Source organism: Gossypium hirsutum, chromosome D12 (assembly GCF_007990345.1).
Source record: "Gossypium hirsutum isolate 1008001.06 chromosome D12, Gossypium_hirsutum_v2.1, whole genome shotgun sequence".
Lineage (NCBI taxonomy): Eukaryota > Viridiplantae > Streptophyta > Magnoliopsida > Malvales > Malvaceae > Gossypium > Gossypium hirsutum.
In genome coordinates, this window is record NC_053448.1 from 2,380,305 (window position 1) to 2,402,959 (window position 22,655).

The following is a 22,655-nucleotide window of genomic DNA, read 5'->3' on the forward strand; positions in this document are numbered from 1 at the left end:
TTTGGCCCATATTTTAAATAGGCTTAATTTTTTTTGTCCAAGTCTATTTTTTGGGTTTAATATTTTTGCTCAAATCCTTCCAAATATTGAGTAAACTATGCAATAGGGACCAATAGGAAAATTATCCCTTTTAATTACTTCAAGAGAACAATAATACAGAAAAGGCTTTGCCAAAACCTATAAATATTAATGCAAGGAATGATTATTCATAATTAAGCATGCTTTGGAGTTTGGACAATCCTTCTTGCATGCTCTTATTAAAAGTATTAAGCTACTTTCTGAAAAATGTAAAATTTATGATATAAACTTTTTCTTTTTTTGGTAATTTATTACATGTTAGATGTTTGACATATTTTATTAATATTTTACAAAATGAAGATAGGATTTTATACTTCTTTTCAATATAAAAGTTTAAAACAAAATTGAATATAAAATATAAAACCAATGTAATTAAATATAGAGATAAACATTAAATTTATACATGAGCTTTCTTTTAGTGTACAATTTGATACATGAAATTTTATTTGGTGCAATTATATAAATGAAAATTGTATTGTCGTTCATATTTTTACATAAAATTTTTATTTTGATTCAATTGTACACATTTAAAAAAATGAACTGTAATACCCCATAACCGACCTAGACGACAAGGCCAAGCCTAAAGAGTTACAACGAATAACAATCAAAACACAATCTACAATTTATATGAAAACTCTTTTAAAGTCATATCAAGTTTTAATAAAGACAAACTAGTAATTCGTGATTGTCATCCAACTAACTGAAAACTACTAAACAACTAACAATTATTAATAATGCTAAATGGTGTAAAACGCATAACCAAGCTCCCCATCTGTTGACCCGTTTAAGTCTGTGATTTACCTGAAATTTATTCAATAATAATTGAATTAATATATACATATTCAATCATACAAACATATAACAGTTTAGACTATAGTCAGATGCAGAGCAGAACATAACAACTGCAATTACTTAATACTAGCCGCTACACACCATCTTCGACCAACCCAACACACCAAATAGAGTATTTATTACCCTTCTAGCCCTACACACCACACAGTGTCGGTCTAACACGTTTCAGAGAATGCAGTCTAGCTGCTAGATCAGAACACAAATACCAGTGATTTAACCACTATTTCAAAATAGAATACTTCCTCCTGATCCAATTCCCACCCAATGCACATGCAGACTTCACATGACAATTAATACAGAGTTTTATGCGAATACTCAAATACCGCTCATACTCGAATACAATAAATCAATTCCATTAACATTAGACACAATACCTACGTTGATAATTAGTACTCAAGTTTCAGATCACAGGATATCAGTTTATATAGTCTAATTCAGTTTAAACGGCCTCACAGAAGGCTTGCATTTGGTTCAAGCAATGCTCAGGATATGAAAAAATTTCGTGAACTGGCCCACATGCCCGTGTGGTCTCACAAGGCCGGGTAGTAGGCCCGTGCGATCCCACATAGCCTGTACACGCCCGTGTGTCTTACACGGCCTAACACACGGCTGTGTCCTCCGCCCGTGTACTCCTTATTTTGTAAACAGTGAGCTACATGGTCTGGACACACGCCCATGTCTTTGGCTCGTGTAAACCGTACACTATTAAGGCCACACACGGTCTGGACACACGTCAGTGTCCCCTGCCCGTGTGGCTATTACCTAGTGAACAATGAGTTAAACGGCCACACGGCCTATCATACGGCCGTGTGGTGTCGATAGTCATATTTTTCAGCGTCTAAAATTCGTAAAAACTTGGGTTTTAGGTACACACCTGAAGTAGTTTCGAAGTCGGAACAACGTAGAAGATTCCTGAGACCTAAAATGAATAGTCCATAACCAATTAAACAATAATTCAAAACAACATTAAGATCATTACACAACCAACCTCGTTGAAACGTTTCGACACAAGAAAATCCTAAATCGCGTAATAATTACCTCCGCACCACCACAATCACGAATCTAGGACATTAGAGGGATCGTTATTTTTGAAACCTTCCCCTAATGACAACAACCAAAAATATAATCAAAAGTTTCGAATCGTTTACGTGAAAACTACACTTGGCAATGAAGGCAACAACTAATGTTTTCCAAAGTTGAACAACCGAGAGCAGGAAATTAACAGAACTCAAACTTAGCCGACAACGGTAGCAAACAAGATGTATGAATCTAAGTAGCGATCGAACAGAAAAGAAAACGAACTCAAAGGGAAAGAGACGAAGAAAGAAAGAAGAAAAGGAAAGGAAAGAAAAAAAAAGAAATGGAAAGGTAGGGAGAAGAAGGAACGTTTAATTTAATTTAACCATTGATCAAAACTCTGACATTAAGCAAAAATATTATTTGACGCACACACTGAGACTTGAACACAATACTAAAGGGTATACAAACATTTAACCATTAAACCAATAGGCTTATTCTTGACACTAATTCAAACAGAATAAAATCTAAGTCAATGGCTCAAGAATAGAGGTTAGTTCAAATTAAAATAACAAAACCTCTAAAACCACATTTTAAGCCCTTGACCTCAAACACATAAGCAAAGCACATAGCCACAAATACAAGGACTCAATTACAATAGAATCCAACAATCAAACACTCAAATTTTTGGAGAGTTACATGAATACATATATTGTTAACCAGTATGGTGAAGAAAAGATGAAGATGGTGGTTGAACAGAGGAGAGTGGAATGAAGGCTAGGGAGAAATTTTGGTTTTGGGAAGAGTTGGGGGGATAAGAAAGAATGAGTGTTTACATGTGCCTGTATGAGCTGTTTGCATGGTCCTTTTATAGTGGGGTTTGGATACGTGTCCTAATGTCATTGACTTGGAAGTCTGATTTGATACTTTTGGTTGTGACAGTGATGCTACGTCATAGGATGAGACATTTTAGGGTGACTAGTGATTAATTACCCTGGCCTCCACATGGTCCTTATATATTCTTAATAGAGGTGTCTCTTGTCAAAGTTCGTTGAGTTGAGGTTCGTGAACTAACCCAAGGTTTGTAGTGTCACTGATTTTATTGGGAGACACGTGTCTAATCCCATATGGGTATAATGCGAGGTTTGCAAGGTATGTTGGGAGATTCGTGAGGTTCGCTACATGAGGTATACCATACATTTATTTTCATATTAGATTAATATAATTGTTTATGTATGTATTATCCAATATAAAATGGTGCTAATTCGATATTGTTGTTGATAATTTTTTAAAATTGAATCAAATCAAAATTTCATGTATAAAATTTTACAAAATCAAAATCTATTTATAACATTACATATTAAATCAAAATCACGTATAATTTTAATAGTTATCTTTTAAAATATATTATTTATAATCTATAACTATAATTAAAAGTTATCCCCAAGCATCAGGGTTGCTTGATTTAAAATTTGAAATGATGATATTAGGACAAGTAAGCAGTGTCATTGATTAATGTTTTGTAGTTAATTTAGATAAAAGTGCAAAAATGTTTAATTTAAATTAGAACATGATTTTCATTCACTTTATGTTGTTTTCTTTTTAGTATTGTGTTTTGTGTTATACATATTTAAATAATTTATATTTATATTATGTATTAAATTTTATTTTGATAAAAATATTAGGTATAATGATAAATTAATTTGCATTTTCAAGAAAAAAATTAAATTCGAACTTAAAAAATGACATTGTTGAGAGGTACGACCACAAACCACAAAAAATATATATATATATTTTCATGAACTATAAAATAGACATAAAAAATACATTACTCGCTAAATACATGACTTGTTTTTTTTTTAACCTAAATTACTACTTTTTAGTTTTTAGTTTTAATAATTTATTTTACTTTTTTATGGTATTTAAAAAGAATTATTTATATGTTATCTTATAAGATTCATATTTAATTTGATTGAAAATAAATTAAAAGATTAATTGTTAATTTATTATTGCTTGGTGTTTCTAATTGGATTGTTGAGTATGGTATTTGACCTAGAAAATTAAATTAAATAAATTTATTTTATTAACTATTTTTTAATTTAGAAGACTCCAAGTATTTTATCTTTTAAAAAGTTTTCAACTATTTTATTTAATTTTTAAATTGTGTATTTAAAAGATGTTAACTTTTGAGTTGATTAAGATATGTATTATTAAAACATTCTAAAATATTATTTTATTGATTAGTTATTTTAGACATTTTATTTAAAAAAAAACTCATTTCCTTCTTTATTTACGGAAATGGGTCACTTTAAACTTTATTTACTAGAATGGGCCACAAAATTCAAAACGCGCCTACGTGGAAGTGCTGACAGAGATATGCTTTCCCCATGTCAACAAAAACGGGCTGATGTGAACTCACGTTTGCTCGTTCTTGGATTAAATTTTCAAAAAAGACCGTTTTTTAAATATTATAAAAATAGACTAATTTTTTTTGAAAATTTATGAGAATAAACCTTTATAAAGGCTCAAAGTGACAACACTATTTTTTTTAAGGTGTCACCAATTAATATGAAAATAAATATTACAAAACAAATATTTAAATAGACCCAAAGTCTCATTTACCTTGTTTTCTTAAGTAATGTGGATATAAGATATGTGTATATATAAACTCATGAATAGATTTGCTGTAACACCCCTTACCCATATTCGACACCGGAATAGGGTACGAGGCATTACCAGAACACATACACTTGTAAACATATTGAACCGAGTTGTAAAATTATAGTAATTATTAAAATTTCAAATTTTTAACATGCTTTTATAATTCTTCACAATATAAATAATACAACATTTCCTGCCAACCACAATCGAGCTTCCGATAATCATTTGACTGCATCTAATAATTGTACATATTACCAATAATAATTCAATTCCAATAATACAACACATATCTATATAATATTCATCACCAAATAACATTCACTTTAATTAAAATTATACAGAATATAGTTCATACGAACTTACCAGGCTAAATTACAGAAATACCAAAATTTAGGGACATTTTGGTAATTTTCTATTTTCTCGAATTTCCACCCAATCTTGATCTAAATTAATATTTCATTCAATTTACTAATTTAAATAATAAAACAATTCATTTAATGCAATTTGGTCACTTTTTGACATTTTTACAAATTTACCCTTAAAGTTTCACATTTGTTCAATTTAGTCCCTAAACCTAAAACATGTAAATTGGTCATTTTTAATGAAAACTCATGCTAGTTGAATAATCATATATTTCCTCCTCCTCCTCTCCATTCCACATCCTTAATATAAATAACATGCTTATATGTAACATTATCTATAATTTCACATTTATTTATATTCATCAAAGCTGTCCACTTGAGTCATAGTCACTAAATTGTTTATATCTTGAGCGACAGAACTCCAAATTGAGATCCGTTAATTTTTTATGAAACTAGACTCACATATATTCTTACCATAAAATTTTAATAATTTTTGGTTTAGCCAATAAGTACAGTTTATTCTTTAAAGTCATCTCTATTCTGCTGCCTGACAGTTCCGACCCTTCTTTACTAAAAATTAATTATCTCCTCGTACAGAATTCGAATGATGTTACCATTTGTTTATATTGAAAATAGACTCATTAAGGATTTAAATATATAAATTTAAGACTCTAATTATTTTTCTCCAATTTTTTATGATTTTCCAAAGTCAGAACAGGGGAACCCGAAATCATTCTGACCTTATCTCACAAAACTTATAATATCTCATAATTTAAAACTCCATTGCTTACACTGTTTATTCTATGGGAAACTAGACTCAATAAGCTTTAATTTCATATTTTTTTCATCCTCTAATTAAATTTATACGATTTTTGGTAAATTTTCAAAGTTAGACTACTGCTGCTGTCTCAAAACTATTTTAGTGTAAAATGTTGATAACTAAATTTATAACACTTTCCTTTCCTTTCTCTTCAATATTTTCCATCACTTTCTCTTATTTCCCTTTACTAAAATATCAAGAACATATAACCTTATATAATAAAACCCTACATTAACATCAATCTCATCCTTTTTCAATAATATCAAACTCAAAAATATATTGAAATCTTGATGTTCTTACCTTGCTCAATTGATCTCAATCTTTAACTCGATTTTCTCTCTCCTCCAGCCTCTATTTCTTGAATCTAACTTGATATTCTAGCTCTCCATAGTCTCCTTGTTATCTTTCTCCCTTGATGACTATAGAAATTCTTTTGATTTCTAGGTGGAAATGGTAGGTTTTTGGTGAAATGACCAAATTGTAAAGAAAGCAAAACTTTCTTTCCTCTATTCTCTTCAACGTGAGATGCATGAAAAAGATGATCATTTCTCATCATCTTTCCTCCCTTTTATATTAATCATTTAATAATAAAATAATACTAAAAATATTAATTAAATATTAATTAAATAACATTTATCTAATTAATTAATTAAAAATATCACAAACATCATCATTACCTTCTAGAATTCTCTCTCTTTCTAATTGACCATTATGCCCTTTATAATCTTTTGAAATTCCATCCTTGAGTCATCACCTAATTTGGTAAAATTGTAATTTAGTCCCTCAAAATTCTTTATTTTTTTTCAATTTGGTCCTAATTTATCCATTTTCCTTAGTTTCTAGATTATTCCACCCTTAAAATATTTACACTATTGGTCCTTCAATTTTTCATATTTACACTTTAACCCCTAAAATTTTAAGTATTTACTCTTGGGTAACAAAATTTTTCTCATTTTTGCAATTTAATCCTTTCTTGAATTAATATGTCATAATATACTTTCCAATGTTGACATAACTCAATTACCATTTTTATCACTTTATTTCCTTATTTTACCATATTAGGGATATTATCTTACTTTCTTACTGTAGTAATTTTCGGGGTATTACAATTTCATAGCTAGTTAACCCTTCTAGCTTCTAGAATTCAAATTCTACATTTTATACAAATAGGTCCTTTCCTTAATTAATCACTAAATCGATAAAATTTTCATATCAGTATTTTCATGCAACCTTCCTATCATAATGCAACCAATGTCATAATTTTAAAATAAATTTTTCCTCGTCAGATTTGTGGTCACAAAACCATTGTTCCATCTAGACCCAAAATAGGGCTGTTACATTTGCAGCTTGTTCCTAAACAATGTGAGATTCCTTCCTCCTTTAACTAACAAATGAGATTAAATGCTACACCATATTTTATATTTTTTTTTACTTAGAGTTCAAATTTTTTTTACAAAAAGTTAACATTTGTTACATTATATATAAAACTCTTAAACTCTATAAGTAAAAAAAAATATAAAATATAAAATGAGTATGGTAAAATATTAAAAAGTAAATATTTAAAAATTACTAATAGTTGAGTGATCATTTTGTAAGTTTTTATAATTCGATAGCTAAAAAATCATAGTTAAGTGACTACTAATGTAATTTAATCTAGATATATGAAAAATAATTATTATATTTATGTATATTATATATTTCTATAAAAAAACTTATTTAACATGATTATATACTATGTTTAAATAGATTATCTATCTAGTCAAAATACATCTGAAATAAATTTATCAGCATTCATTAGGTGATGAAAATTAAATTAAAATTAGAATTAAAAAAATTAATGAGTATAGTAAAATATTAAAAATAAATAAATATTTAAAAAAGATATATCAATTTTTTAAAATTACAAAAAAATGATATTTGAGTACCAAATCTCACAATTTATTTATTAATCAAACATTTATAATATAAAATAAAAATAAAAATTAAAAATTAAAATATAACTTCTAAATTTAAATAATGAAAAATTATTTTAAAAATTAGAATTGTATTGATATTAACTTCAAACATTTAAAATTGAATAGAAGATTATTGCATGTACAAGTTTCATATGTGCAATTTGTTCTCTTTTTTAATAGTTCTTTTGTATATGCTAACAATTCTAAAATGCAACAAGATTAATAATCTCAAAAGATAATTTTATAATATGAGAAAATGTTAACAAAATATAAAAAAATAGAAATTATTTTGTAAAAAAATTATAAAATATAGTGTAGCCTTTAATCTCATGTTGTTAGTTAAAAGAGGAAGGAATCCCACATTGTTTAGGAACAAGCTGCAGACCTATTCATGAGTTTATATATACACATATCTCATATCTCACATTACTTAAGAAAACAAAGAAAATAAGACTTTGGGTCTATATAAAGATTTGTTTTGTAAGTTTTATTTTCATATTAATTGGTGACACCTTAAAAAAATGGTGTTGTCACTTTGAGCTTTTATAAAAGTTTATTTTTGTAATTTTTTTTAAAAAAATTTGTCTATTTTTATAATATTTAAAAAAATGACCTTTTTTGAAAATTTAATTCGAGAACGAGCAAAAGTGTGTCTATGTCAATGCGTTTTTGTTGACACGGGGAAAGTGCGTCCCTGTCAGTGTGCTTTTATGAAATTTCCCCTTAAAACGCTTCCACGTAGGCGCGTTTTGGGTTTTTGGCCCATTCCGGTAAATAACGTTTAAAGTTTACGGAAATGGGCCTTTTTTAGTAAAATGGTCGTTATTTTATTTATATGATTAAATTTTACTTTTTAAGGTTTGACTGCTGTATTTAAATTTTATTTATAGTTATCTATATGATAACTCAGAGTCCATTTGAAATTTATATCTAACATAATAAAAGAATGAAAGTTAAAAAATATTTTATTAATTATTTTTATTTTATTAATGATTTTATTAATGTCTAAAATGTTACGTTTTAGTCAATTACATTATAGTATTGTAACACTTTAGTCACTGAGAATTAATTGTTGTTAACAATGTAACGGTAAGTTGACGTGGCACATTAAATTATCATTTCAAATAAAAATTTTAGGTTAAATTATACAATTAGCCCCTATATTTTTTATTTTGAGCAATTTTATTTATTTTCTTTGAACTTTTTTTTTCTTTATCTTCCATTCTCTTCTCTTTCTTCTTCTATTTTCCTCCCTTTCTTCATTTCTTTTAACGTAATTTTTTTATGTTTTTCATTTGCTAAAACTAGTCCTTATACTTTTATTTTTTTGAGCAATTTAATTTTTTTTCTTTATATTTCTTTATTTTCCTTTTTTTCTTCCCTTTTATTTTTCTCTCTCCTCATATTATTCACTGCAGAAACATAATCTTTGCCCAACAAATAAATCAAGTCTTGTTTCTTTCACATGATTCCTAAATTGAATTTCACTTAGAACCGGATATCAATCATTCTTAATCAAATCTCGACTTGACTATAACCCAATTTTAAAAATAAAATTGGATCTAACTAATCAATATAAAAAACCATATCCTTAAGCAAATCTAAACATAAATTGAATTCTTTATATTTAAATTTTTTTTTCCATTTCTAAACTTTTACAAAATCGTATAGATTATTTCTTTCATTTTCTTTTATTTTCTAATGAGTAAAATTGTAACAACCCGGTTTTGGCTCTAATCGGAATAGTGGTTTCGGGACCACACATCCGAGTCTGAAAAAAATATTTTAGTATTTTAATTGGTGTTTATTATGTGTGAATTTGTATGTGTGAAAGTTTCGTGAATTAATATTATGGTTCGAGTGCTTAATTAAAGAAAAAAGACTTGATCGCGTAAAAAAATAAAAAGGCTAGTTAATGTGTAAAGTGTTAAATTGCTAATGCCTTTTTAATATGGAGTCCTTAATATGTTATTAGTCCACTATTAAGTAAGTGGGTGGTATTGGTCAAGAATGACCTCGTATTATAAGGTATATAAATTTTATAAACAAAGGTTAAATAAGTAAACTAGTAATGTGTTAATATATGTTAAATTATATCAAAATATAATTCATTATTCTTCATCCTCTTAGAACCGAAACTAAAGAAAACAAAAAGAAAAGAAAAAAACACATAAGCTAGGTTCGACCAATTTACAAGCTTAATTCAAGGTTAGTTTTGTTTTGATTTTTGATAATTTTTACGTTTTTGATATCGTTGCTAAGTTATCTTTAAAGCCCATGCTTGAATTTTTGAATTGGTTGTGTATTTTGTGATATGTCATTGAAGAGAGCTTGTAGTTTTTGTTGTTAGATGATGGAAAATAAATATATGTTGTTAGATTTTTCATGTTTTAATTAGTAATTTTTAATAAAAATGTGTATTAAGGACGAAATTAAGAAAAGTGTAAATTGAGGGACTAAAATGTGAAATATATGTCATGCATGGACTTACATGAGCTTATTGAACATTCGGCTAAGCTATGGTACAATGAAAGTTTGTTAATTTTATATTTTTTTGAAGTAGAGACTAAATTGTAAAAAGTGTGAAATGTCATGGGCAAATTGGTAATTTACCCATTTGTGTGTTTTTGGACTAAACTAAATGAATTATTGAATAAAAGAGTTAATTTTTAATATGTTTAGATCGAGAAACGAAGAAAACGGAGTTGGATCGGGGGAAGTCAAAAGTAGTTGAGTAGTCGACTGTGTCCGTCGATATCCGAGGTAAGTCTAATAACAATTTAAATGTTATTAATTTAGAATTTATATAAATATATCTATCATACATTTAGTTAGCTGGAACTAAAAGTATATAAATTGAATAAAATTTGATGATTTTTCTATGTGAAAGCCGAACATAGAAATTGATTTTGGGAGGTTAATATTAATGGTATAAATTACATGTATATTAACTAAAGTATGCTTTAAGTTCAATGATATGAAACTAATAGTAGAGTTTACATGGATATGTAGTTCGAATGTAAGATTTAATTTCTTGAGTTGAATTTAAAGTTATGAAATATATAAATAAAGTTGAATGTATGATACAAGTTCTTTGAGTTGAACTTAATATTATGAATTATATATATATGCACATACAGTTCGAATATATATATTTAAAGTTATTGAGCTGAATTTAATGTATGAATTTTACATACATATGTGTGTGGTTCGAATATAGGTTACAAATTCTTTGAACTGAATTTTAATGTTGTAAATTATACGAAAGATCATCTTTGTATCTGAGATTTTCAGGCCTAATGCCTAGCAGGCTTGATGCCGGTGAATTAATTCAGACTTGATGTCTAGCAGGCTTTATGCCGGTGAAATGTATCAGGCTTTGTGCCTAGCAGGCTTTATGCCGGTGTTTTATGCAAGGCTCTATGTTCTATAAATCTTATGTGAGCAATAGTAAAAGCAAATAAAGGTATTAAGAAAGCTAAATTATCCAGGTATGTGTTAGCCATTTGCTTAATTTGTGTTAAGGTAAGTTGATTATTTTTAATTTGATAATAGTTTCAAATGAAATATAGAGTATGAGTTAACCATTTGAGTATAAACATATTTTGGCATAATGATTTATTGAATATTTGGCTTTGCTAAATATTTATGTGTATTTGGCCATATGGTTTGTTTATATGAAAATTTAATGTGATTTTATTAAAGCGTTATATGATACAAAATATTAGGATCTTTGGTTTATTTTAACTTAATGATGGAATAAGTATTAATATATAAATATATATTTGAATTTCTGCTTAAGACTTACTATGCTTTAATAGCTTATTATGTGTGTTTTTGTTTACCTCGGTTTTATAGATTTTGGAGTCGTGTTACAAGCTCAGGGATCATCAGCAAGCCTATCACACTATCGACTATTTTCTTCGGTATTTTATTAAGTTAAATTTTGAGATTATGGCATGTATAGTCTGGATGAAATAATTGATTTTGGGACTTGTATGTATATAGCCATGCGAAAAATGGCTTGTCTTTAATCATTAGTATTTGTTTTGGTTTTTGATTTATGGGTTCTTGATTAAGTGTTTAATTTTATAATTTCGGCTATGGCTTATTTATATGTAATATACGGTAGCTATGTTTTGTTGATAATATGGTGAATGATATGATATATAAATATATATATATATAAAATATGCGTGGAATGTATGGAATTGGTAATTAATTGAGTTGAATGTTTATAAATTTTGGAAGTGTAGGATAATTTGATTTGAGTTGTATTGATAATATGTTTGGGTGTAACTTGGTTATACAGGTTCAGTTTGTTTTCTTTAAAAAAAAAGAGTTATCCATGATCATTTTGTTTAAGTTGAGTTTATGTGATTTTTAAATGGATATTTGATGTGTATAATTTTTATATTTGAAATTGATTATATTGGAGCATGAATTGAGCTTGCAACCGAATGAAATATTAAAGTTATACGTATATGACATTTTTTTGTTTAAGTTAGTTATTAAAATCTTGAGACATGAGTTGAATATTAAGGTGATATTTAATTATGAGTTTTGACATGTTAATTGAATTTTAATTATGCTATGTAATAATTAGGTATTCAGAAATATCGTAAGATCATGTGGTGCATTTAAAATATGTTTGATTTAAAATATATGTGAATATATGATTCGGCTTGATGTTCATATTTAAATTGATAAGTATGCGAATTGATGAATGTCAATAAAGTATAAAAATGTTATAGGTAATGTGTTATAATGACCGAACATGTATTTCTTAGCCTGGTAATGATATTGAAATATGGTTATTTGGAAATGGCTCATTAGGAGTTCAAGCGCAAGCTTGGGTCTTTTATAATGATGTATATTTGTCTTTTAAATGAGCTTAAATAGGTTAGTCGAATTGAGTACATGGTAATTGGCGAGGTGTGAATATACATTGATGTGAACAGCTGAACGTAAGGATTTTAATTACATCAGGGATTTTTATTGAATCAGTGTGATAATACATAATTCTTACTTAATATTTTAATGTACATTTTCTTGTATGGCTTTGTGACATGTTGAAAGTTGTATCTTATTTAGTAATGCATCATAACCCTAATCCGATGATGGATACGGGTTAGAGGTGTTACAAAAATTAAACAAATGATACAATTTATCTAAACTTTCTTGGATATCACAAGCAAGCTTGATTTGAAGTAGAGCATGGATGAACCGAAGAGAGAAAGAGAGTATGGAACCAAATTGGTTTGGGTAAAGTTGAGAGTAAGTTTCGTATGGTGGTCATTTTAGTCATTGAGCGTGTAGAGCTCATTTGAAGAATCCGTGAAATAACGTAATTTCGAGAGGCCAAGAATGTTCTAGGTAAGATAGATAAGGTGGCTGTGGGGGTTGGTTAGGAGGTTAAGAGAACGGACTCAGGAAACTTTGTTAAGGGTGGACTATCATAAGTCATGACTGACGAGGTCATCGAATGAGGCAAGCTTGGGGACAAGGTCATTGAGAAATCCAAATTGGTTCGTTAAAACTATGATAGATGATGAGAGTTTGTAATTGTGGGGTGAGAATATGCGAAGTAAATTTTATTTTGGTTTCGGTTTTTGTCTTTTGTTTTTTCATAAACATAAAAAAGTTAAAAGAACATAAAATAAAAAAAATTAAATTGCTCAAAACGAAAAAATATTGGACCAATTGTATAATTTAACCTAAAATTTCTGTTTGAAATGATGATTTAACGTGTCATGTCAGATGCCCGTGTTTTTGTTTTGGTCACCAAACTTAAAAAATTTCAATTTAGGAACTAATGTTTGAATTTGTTCCTGTTTTGGTCATCTGTTATTAAATTGATAACAAAAAACATTTTTCTAACTAGTATAATAACACATTTGGTCCTCAATACTTACATATTCTATCAATTTGATCTTAATTCTAAATAATTCAATAAATTTAACTCTTCACATTTACAAACTCTTTTAATTTGATCCTCAAACTTCCTAACTAAAGCTTTCAGCTTTTAAAATAGATTCATTCCACATCTATTAATTGTTTTATTTATGGTTGAAATTATCCAATTCGGTATATAACCTTTTTTTTTTCTTAAAGAAGTTATTGTTAGAGATTAATAAAACACTATTAAAATAATATAAAATAATATAAAATAAAAATTTTGAAAATATAATATATAATAAAATTATATAAATGATTAATATTTGTAAAATATTATTTTTCACTCTAACTAGCATTATTTTAGTTTTTTTTATTAATTTGGTAAATGATTTGTCACTAAATCAGATTATTAATGATAGGTATTGTTTATTGCGGATTTAAATATTAAAAATAAATAATTAAAAATAAATAGAACACATAATATTCTTTTAATTGGGTTATAAAATTGAAAAAATCATTACCAATGTAACAAAAGAAAATTCAATTAATTCTTTCATATTTTTTTCTTATAAAAAATTAAATGTTCATAATTTTTTCTTATATAATTATTGATTGAACAATTGGATTTTTCAAAGTCATATTTTCTAACTCTAGATTTAATTTCCAATTACAATGACTATCTTCGAAGACTATTTCTATGTATCTTGAAGGAAATATCATACGGTTAACGACAAAATTAAATCTAAAGTGGTCTTTTTAAAGGTTTTCTCAATTTCTTTGGCTCGGAAAATGGCCCCGTTAGTTGAGAGAAGTTTTTTTATTCTTATATTTTTTGGGTTTTAAAAATTTATAGATGAGAAATGCCTTTGTTTTAAAAGCTAAAAGCTTTGGTTAAGAATTTTGAGGATCAAATTGATAGAACTTGCAAATGAGAAGAGTTAAATTTATTGAATTATTTAGAATTAGGATAAAATTGATAGAATATGTAAGTATTGATGACTAAGTGTATTATTATACTAGTTAGAAAAAGACTTCCCGTTATCAATTTAATTACAAGTGACCAAAATAGGAACGAATTGAAATATTAGTACCTAAATTGAAAATTTTTAAAGTTGAGTAACCAAAATAGAAACACGGACATAATTGAGTGACCATTTGTATAGTTTACCCAAATTAAAATATATATAAAAAAAAAGTGGCTGACTTTTCAAATTTCAGATTAAATCTCCTTTGTAATTTTCATCCCCTTGTTTGTTTTATGTAATTCCTTTGTCGTCTTGATCGCATTTTCCAGAACATTAATGTTCATTTAATAATTAATAAACAAAAGCTAATTCTTCAATATTATTTTATTTAACTATAATTATGTATAGATTTAATTTGCTTCGATATATACATAAGATAATGAATTTGCTTTTCACATGTTCTTGTAGCACGTTTTTTTCTTCATCTGTTTTCTCTTTCCTTTGTTTTCTTTACCCTCTGTTTCGTGACTTTCTATGGTTTGGGTTCTATTGTGTGCTCTTCTTCATGGAGAACGAACTGGTCGGACTATCCTTTGATGACGGTGAAGAGGAAGTATGGCAAGTTCCTTTGGGAGAGTAGGCGTTAGTCTCATCCTATGAGTTGTCTTGTGAGGAGTTTTCTCATAACCAACGTTGTGAGCTTTCAGTCGATGCAAAATACGCTAACAAATCTATGATACCCAATAGGTGGTGTTACTAGCTATCTCAAATTTGAGGGAGAAACCGATCCTGTTCTAATTTTATTATGAAATACAACAAGTATTGGACGGGGAATATTCGACTTTCAATAATCATATTCTTATCATTCATTAATTACGAGACATAAGTATCGTTTTTCTTTTGTGATTTTTTGGATTCAAATTCATGATGTTGCTCATGGGCTCTTTTCTTAAGCTATGGCTTGTGAGTTTGGTTAGTTGGTTGATTATGATGGGAAAGCTATTTTGAAAGGGTTTCATACTTAGATGAGAGTTAGGGTTTGAGTGGATATTAAGTTCCAATGAAAATGTAAAAGGAAGATGTTACAGACATGGGCTTGGAATAGATGAGAACCCAGTCATAAATACTTCCATTTTCTATTGAATATTAACATAATTTATTTGCATAATCATTTAATACAGGTGCAACTTCCTGTAAATCACGTTACCAATTGATTTTGTATCCTTCGCAACAATCCATTATAATACAAATTCTAAAAATTAAATATTTATATTATACTACTTTATCTTTTTAATCATAGTATTTATACAACGGTCTTTTTTTTTTATCTCAATCATTTTTAAAAAATAATTAAATATTAAAATGAGTTATCCTACAAATTAATTATCAAAATGGGTCGTTTATTACAATATTTTTCGGCACCACATGAATTTTTTTAAAATAATTTTTTATTGGTGTCGTCATACACATTGACAGCACCAAACTAAAATATAATTAGTGATTATATTCATTATATTATAAAGTATCTATTTTAGCTTAGGTGGTAGAGTGTGGTTTCTAATTACGTGGTTGTGAGTTCAATACCCACAGATAACATTTTTTTCCCTCCAATTTTTTTTGACAAAATAAAATTATTTGTGGGAATTGATCCCACAACCACATGGTTAAAGACTACACATCCTACTAGCCGAACTAAAATAAACATTTTATAATATGATAAATATAATAACTAATTATATTGTAGTAATATATTTTTTTAAAAACCCATGTGGTGCCGCCAACCAGTCAGGAGGCATCGAAAAATACCGTAGCAAATGACCAATTTTGATAATTAATTTGTAGGGTGACCCATTTTAATATTTAATTCTTTTTTTTTGAATTATTAAGGTAAAAAAACCTTAAGCAATGTTATAAAATTCTTACCATATTTTTAATAGAGAAAAATAATATATTTTAATTAATATACACAATCAATCCGCTCATTGCACAAGTAAGAAAACTAGTATATATATTTATATGAATGTATTTGTGACATATTTTCATGTATATATAATATATAATTTATTTTTCACCAAAATAATATATAATTTATTAACAAACTAAAAATTAAACTATAAATGTATACGCAGAAAATATTTAAATAAATATATAATATATCTAAAAATTAAAAATTAAACTATAAATATATATATGAAAAATATTTAAAAGTATCGATAAATTTAAAATGATAACATAAAAAATATCGATATACCAAAATAGAAACGATACCGCTATTAATATGTTAGTGAATATGTTGACATAATTATAGAAGTAGATTTGTAGGGATTAGTTGTTTTTTTCTTTCCTTGTATAGGTATGTTATCTCTGTATAAATTCTCTTGTACTAGTCATTGAGAAATATAAAGATAAATTAAATTCACTTTGGTTGTTCTTCACTTTCCTATTACTTTTCTTTAACAAAAAAAAAAAAGACTCGAAGATCACTATCTCATATTAAATTGCATCCAAAATAACAATGCTATAGATATTGCTAAGATAATACATGTCAAAGTTCAAGTTACAACGCTTAGAAAGAAACCAATTACAAAGAAAATCGGCTAATTTGTTACAACCATGGTTAACCCATTTGATTTCACTTTCCTACTACTTTTTTAAACGGAAGGTGAACTTTTTTCAAATATTAAATAGGGTAAATTTCATACAATGTCATTAAATTATTAATATATTTACGTTTTGATTATTTAACTTTGAAAAATTATAAAATAGTCATTGAATTATTCAAAAGTTTTCATTTAAATCACTGAGAAGTTAAAATTGTTGCTATATGGCCTTCCCTATTCACATTGATTGTACCAATCGAAAGCTCTCATTCCCCTTTTCTTCTACAATTTAGGTTTTTTTTTCATGAAATAACTTTGAATACCACGAATCTACCAATCAAAATCTAAACAACTTTCTTCTCCGATATATGATACTGACCGTTCGACTGACTTGGATCTAAGGTACGTTCTTCTACTTGTGGATGGATACTGATTCACCATATGGTCGTCGAATTGTCGCTTGGAGCACGCTAGCCGAACTTTAAAAAAAAACTTAATAGTCCATTAACTTAAATGGAAACTTTTGAATAGTTCACTGATTTAAATGAAAACTTTCGAATAGTGTAATGACCATTTTGTAGCATTTTGAAGTTGAGTGACCAAAACGTAAACTTACTAATAGTTTAGTGACCTTGGGTGTAGTTACCTTATAAAATATGTGATAGTTTAAGGGTAAATTCCATTTAAGGTCACTAAACTATTAGTAAATTTACATTTTGGTCTCTCAACTTCAAAAAGTTACAAAATGGTTATTGAACTATTCAATAGTTTTCATTTAATTCATTGAGCTATTAAAATCGTTGCTATATGGCCTTCGTTGTTCGCACTACTTGCAATAATCAAAAGCTCTTCTTCCCTTTTTTTTCTACAATTTATGTTTTTCATGAAACAATTTTGAATTTCACAAATCTGCAAACTAAAATCCAAACAACTTTCTTTTTCAATCTCTAATACTGACTATCATATCAACTTGGATTTGAAGTATGTTCTTCTACTTGTAGATGAATATTGATCTACCGTACTGATTGTCGAATCGTCATATGAAACTCACTAGCTAGATTTAAAAAAAAAAAGCACAATGATTTAAATAAATAATAGTTTAGTGGTCATTTTTATAACTTTTTAAAATTGAATGAACGAAATATAAACTTACTAATTTAATGACAATAACCGTAGTTTATCAATAGTTTAGCTAACCACTTTGTTTAGCATTTTTCGAAAAATCTATGGTACGCTCCGAAAAAAAAGTGTATACCAAAATTCTAACACTTCGGAAAAAAAAATACTTAACAACGTTTTGATTTTAATAATAAAATGTGATGTGATGATTGTTCATTTTATTCTAATACGGTGAAAGGTTCACATTTTTATGAAAAATAAAGCATGGAAAAGTGAACGGAAGAGTAATGTATTACTGCTACTCTACTTCTACGTAACTTGGCTCTGGCATTTTCGTGAGCATTTACTGTGCAACGCCTAAACCCTCCCATGCAAAGGAAAACGGCACCGTATTGCTATTGTTACTAGTTTTACTGCTACCTCTGAAAACCCAAAAGCCAAAACCCAGAAAAAGTGAATTGCCTATCCCTGCTCGTTTTTTCCGGGAAAAAAGAGAGAAAGAAATCGAGTTTCCGAGAAACCAAACGGAGCCTGAAGGGTTTTCTTTTTTTGATGCTAGGAAATGCAAAGCTTAGGACCTTTACGACCTCGAAGCACAGTGCTGGTGAAGCGTCCTTGGCTTACTAAACCATTTAACTGGAGAGGACTCTCGTCTATTCCTCCTTCTGATTACTCCAACCAGTCTCGCGGTGGCCTGCCTCGCTTCTTCTCTGAAACTCTTCCTTCTTCCAAGGCAAAATCTTCTCTTTATTCAAGTATTCATCTCTTAACCACCACTCGAAATCTTTTTTCCAATTGTTTGCAAATTTATAAATGCAGGGCGGTGTTATTCGCGTTCAAGGAGATGAGTTTTGGCATATGACTAAAGTTTTAAGATTGAAAACTGACGACTGGTACTGCTTGTCATCATTCCATCAAACAATTTCATTTTTCATCCAAATTTGTAACACTGTTTTTTTTTCATTTTGTGTACTAAGCTTATAGAAACTCTGGGTTTTGGTGCAGTTCTTTTAATATGTATTTGTTGAATTCTGGCGTATAACTATACAGGGTAGAGCTCTTCAATGGGAAAGGCGGTCTAGTAGAAGGGTTCATACAAAACATTGACCGTTCCTCTATTGATTTTGTGGCTTTGGAAGATCCAAAGCTTGTTCTTCCACAGACCCCACAGTGGCATATATTTGCTGCTTTTGGTATGTTATCGAGTTACAATAACAAAAATGGCAGTTACAAAAATGTGGTTCATTTGCTAAATCATTTCCTGTTTAGGTTCACTGAAGGGTGGTCGAGCTGATTGGCTTGTTGAGAAGTGTACTGTATGTCTTATGGAAATACAAACATTTCTACATACATGTATATTGCTTTTTATTTTGGTTGTGTAATTGTGTTACTTTTTGTCTCTAATAATATTTTGTTCTCTACATTCTAGGAACTGGGAGCTAGTAGTGTAACACCTTTGCTCACACAACGTTCTTCTACCATCTCTGACAATCGGGTGGAGAGATTGCAGCGTGTCATTTTAGCAGCAGCTAAACAATGTATGTTTGATTTTACTTGTAATTACTACATGTTTTCTGTTAACTTTACATTTTATTTTCATGTTTGAAGTTAATATTTGCTTCAGTAGAAGTCTAGTTGGGATATATTGCGGCGTTGTGTCTTTTGCTCATCTTTCATTGCATTTTAGTTTCTTTCTTTTTATCTGTTGTTAGTTATTACTTTAGGTGTTCAATAATCTTGTGAATGTTGATGTTTTCTGCCTTGTATGTGTTGTGATTTCTTCTTCTTGTAGGTCAATGGTTGCATGAAATACTCTTGTGAATGTTGATGTTTTCTACCTTGTATGTCTTGTGATTTCTTCTTCTTGTAGGCCAACGGTTGCATGAAATGAAACTGAATCATCCCATGAAGATTGATAATCTTATACCTCTTGTGAGTTCTTCCTTTTTTATATTTAAAGCTTTAGCTACTTCATCTGAAAGGTTTTATTTCTCTGATTCTGGTTTGCAGATTTTCACCATATAGCTTTATTAGCAAGCACCACAAGTTTACGAGTGATTACTGATTCTAGTACCTTAAAGATAGCTGTTTTAATATATATGCTTCACATTGTTGTATTCGGGGTTGGTGTAATTTTTTTTTTTACGTCCTCATATATCTTACCCTTAAAATGCATTTTCTCCACTGCTTTTGCTTAATAGGTTGCCAAGTCGAAGCAGTCTTTTATAGCCATAGCCGAAGGTACTCCTCTAGTTAGTGCATTGACTTCAACAACAAAGGAATCTAGTGGGCTGATAATAGTCGGACCAGAAGGGGGTTAGTAATTTAGTATGGACATTATATTAGTCCAATACTTTTGCTGCATTTGCAGGTGTGAATGTCATCTATGGGAGGAAGCTGGCATTCTAATTGATTATCTGTATAAATATGATAAATAGAAAATAAAGTTGTACTTTCTTATATCTACTAATTTAAGTTTAGATTGGTTGAGATGACATTGGCATCAATAATTGAGAGCTTCTACTTTCTGCTTTATTTTGGGAAGTGTAAAGACAATTAGTATGACTTGTGGTTCTGGTGCTTCAGACTTTACAGAGAAAGAGGTGGATTTGATTACAGAAGCAGGAGCTACAGCTGTTGGTCTTGGCCCTCATCGTTTGCGTGTTGAAACTGCAACTATAGCTATTTTGGCAACCCTTACTCTATGGTCTGGCTCTCAGCAAATCAGCAACTGCTAAGCACTTATGCAGGTAGAGGTAGTTCTTATTTTTTTCTCTCTTGCATTGGTGCTGCAACTTCTACATCATCTCAGTAACCTTAGTGTCTTCTTAATATGATGAAGATACTGCTGACAGTGGCCGGTAGAGGGAACAAGGAAGAGTACTTGCTTCTTTTTAGCAGAGATGTCAAGTACATTGGTAACTTTCATTTGCCTTCCATTCCTAATCAAGCATATTTATAAATTTGTACAAGGGTAAATGTTTTTTTTTTCACTCTCAGAAAGGGAATGATTGCAGTTCATTTCATTTAAACTTGACTATGCTCTCTGTGATAATTTATTAGTTTTACACCTTTTTTCACACTTCTTTTCTTTTTTTGTATGTGTATGAATATAGAGAAGCCAATCCCATTTAAGAAATGAATTGATTTAATCCAAAATACTCAATCTAATCAGTCTTTCACACACACACACACACACACACACATGTATTAATTGTCCTTCTCTAGAGATGCACTATCAGATTCCTCCTACGTGGATACATCAGATCTGCCATAGCAGAAATTTCATCTTCCTCAAAGAAACAAGGTTTGTCCTCATCAATTCTCCCAATCTTTCCAATCCCGACACTATAGCTTCTCCTTCCCATGATAGCTGCTGTTCCCATGGTTCTTCCATTCACCCTTGAGTGTTGTTCTCGTTGCATCTTCTGCTCTACTTTACCATCTATGCCATGCTTAGCTGTCACCCGTAGAAATTGTCTAAACTCTTCACCGTTGTTTGCCACAGAAGAACCGACACTAAAGCTCTTAGGCAAGCGTGGAGCTTCAGGAGGAGAATGACAAACTACCCCTTCACCGTAACCAAGCCTGCCAGAACAATCAACCATATTCTTAATGTACATGTCTCTTGCCTTGCATAGAATTCTGATGGGTAGACGTACTGTTTTCATCAACTTGCCTCGCTTGTTTGTTTTGCAACCTTCGCTTCTCATTTTTTTTAACCTGCCGTTCCCGTATAAGTTTTCAACCGTGTCGCCAATGATAAAGTCAATCGGAAAACAAAGGTAGTATCGGCAATGAACAAATTGCTTGTAGTGTTGAGGCAATTAAACGAGGAGGAAATGAAGAGGGTTTATATAAAGGTGGTGTTGGGAATCTGATTACCATCATGGACATTTCTTGGAAGTAACTTCGACTCAAAGGTCGTTTAATTGAAATGGTAAGTAGCGCGTTGTAAACTACTTGAAATCATCAAACTTCAGCTACTACTGCAATAAAGAAAGATATTAATGGAGACCAAGTAATAATAGAACAGGAATCAAAGGTATGTTTTTTTTGGAAAGAATCAGACAAACAAAGAGTTTACTAATAACGATCAAAACATAATTTAATGTTTGAATAGTTTAATGACTTCAAGTATAATTTACTTTAAATAATAAAAGAGATTAATATTTAATTCACTATCAATAAAAATTTTATATTTATGAGCAGATTTTTAAACATTATTTTATGTTTATTTTTATAATATTTATTACCCTTTAAATGAAACATGTCTCCCTTAAATTTATTTAATTTTAACTTAAAAACTTGGTTTACTACTAATTTAA

General features: G+C 29.0%; 2 protein-coding genes across 9 annotated transcripts; one reads left to right on the forward strand and one right to left on the reverse strand.

The window, feature by feature from the left end:
• The first annotated feature begins 18,584 nt into the window (after window positions 1-18,584).
• LOC121224623 (ribosomal RNA small subunit methyltransferase E) lies at window positions 18,585-22,357 on the forward strand. Of its 8 annotated transcripts, none has more exons than XR_005922220.1 (11): window positions 18,610-19,060; window positions 19,147-19,220; window positions 19,378-19,520; window positions 19,597-19,643; window positions 19,757-19,865; window positions 20,198-20,259; window positions 20,529-20,568; window positions 20,914-21,077; window positions 21,170-21,245; window positions 21,556-21,634; window positions 21,836-22,357. XR_005922220.1 is itself a non-coding variant. In XM_041108202.1 (9 exons), exons 1-8 carry the CDS (start codon window positions 18,890-18,892, stop codon window positions 21,063-21,065), a joined length of 873 nt encoding a protein of 290 aa, XP_040964136.1. In that variant the 5' UTR covers window positions 18,585-18,889; the 3' UTR covers window positions 21,066-21,083; window positions 21,170-21,409. The 8 variants fall into 8 exon arrangements, 3 of the variants coding, with proteins under 3 accessions (XP_040964136.1, XP_040964137.1, XP_040964135.1); XR_005922218.1 differs by having other exon boundaries at window positions 18,613-19,060; window positions 20,529-20,643; window positions 20,914-21,083; XR_005922215.1 differs by having other exon boundaries at window positions 18,617-19,060; window positions 20,529-20,643.
• Window positions 21,552-22,040, reverse strand: LOC107944978 (uncharacterized). Its single transcript, XM_016878791.1, has one exon. It carries the CDS (start codon window positions 22,038-22,040, stop codon window positions 21,552-21,554), a length of 489 nt encoding a protein of 162 aa, XP_016734280.1.
• Window positions 22,358-22,655: the final 298 nt, after the last annotated feature.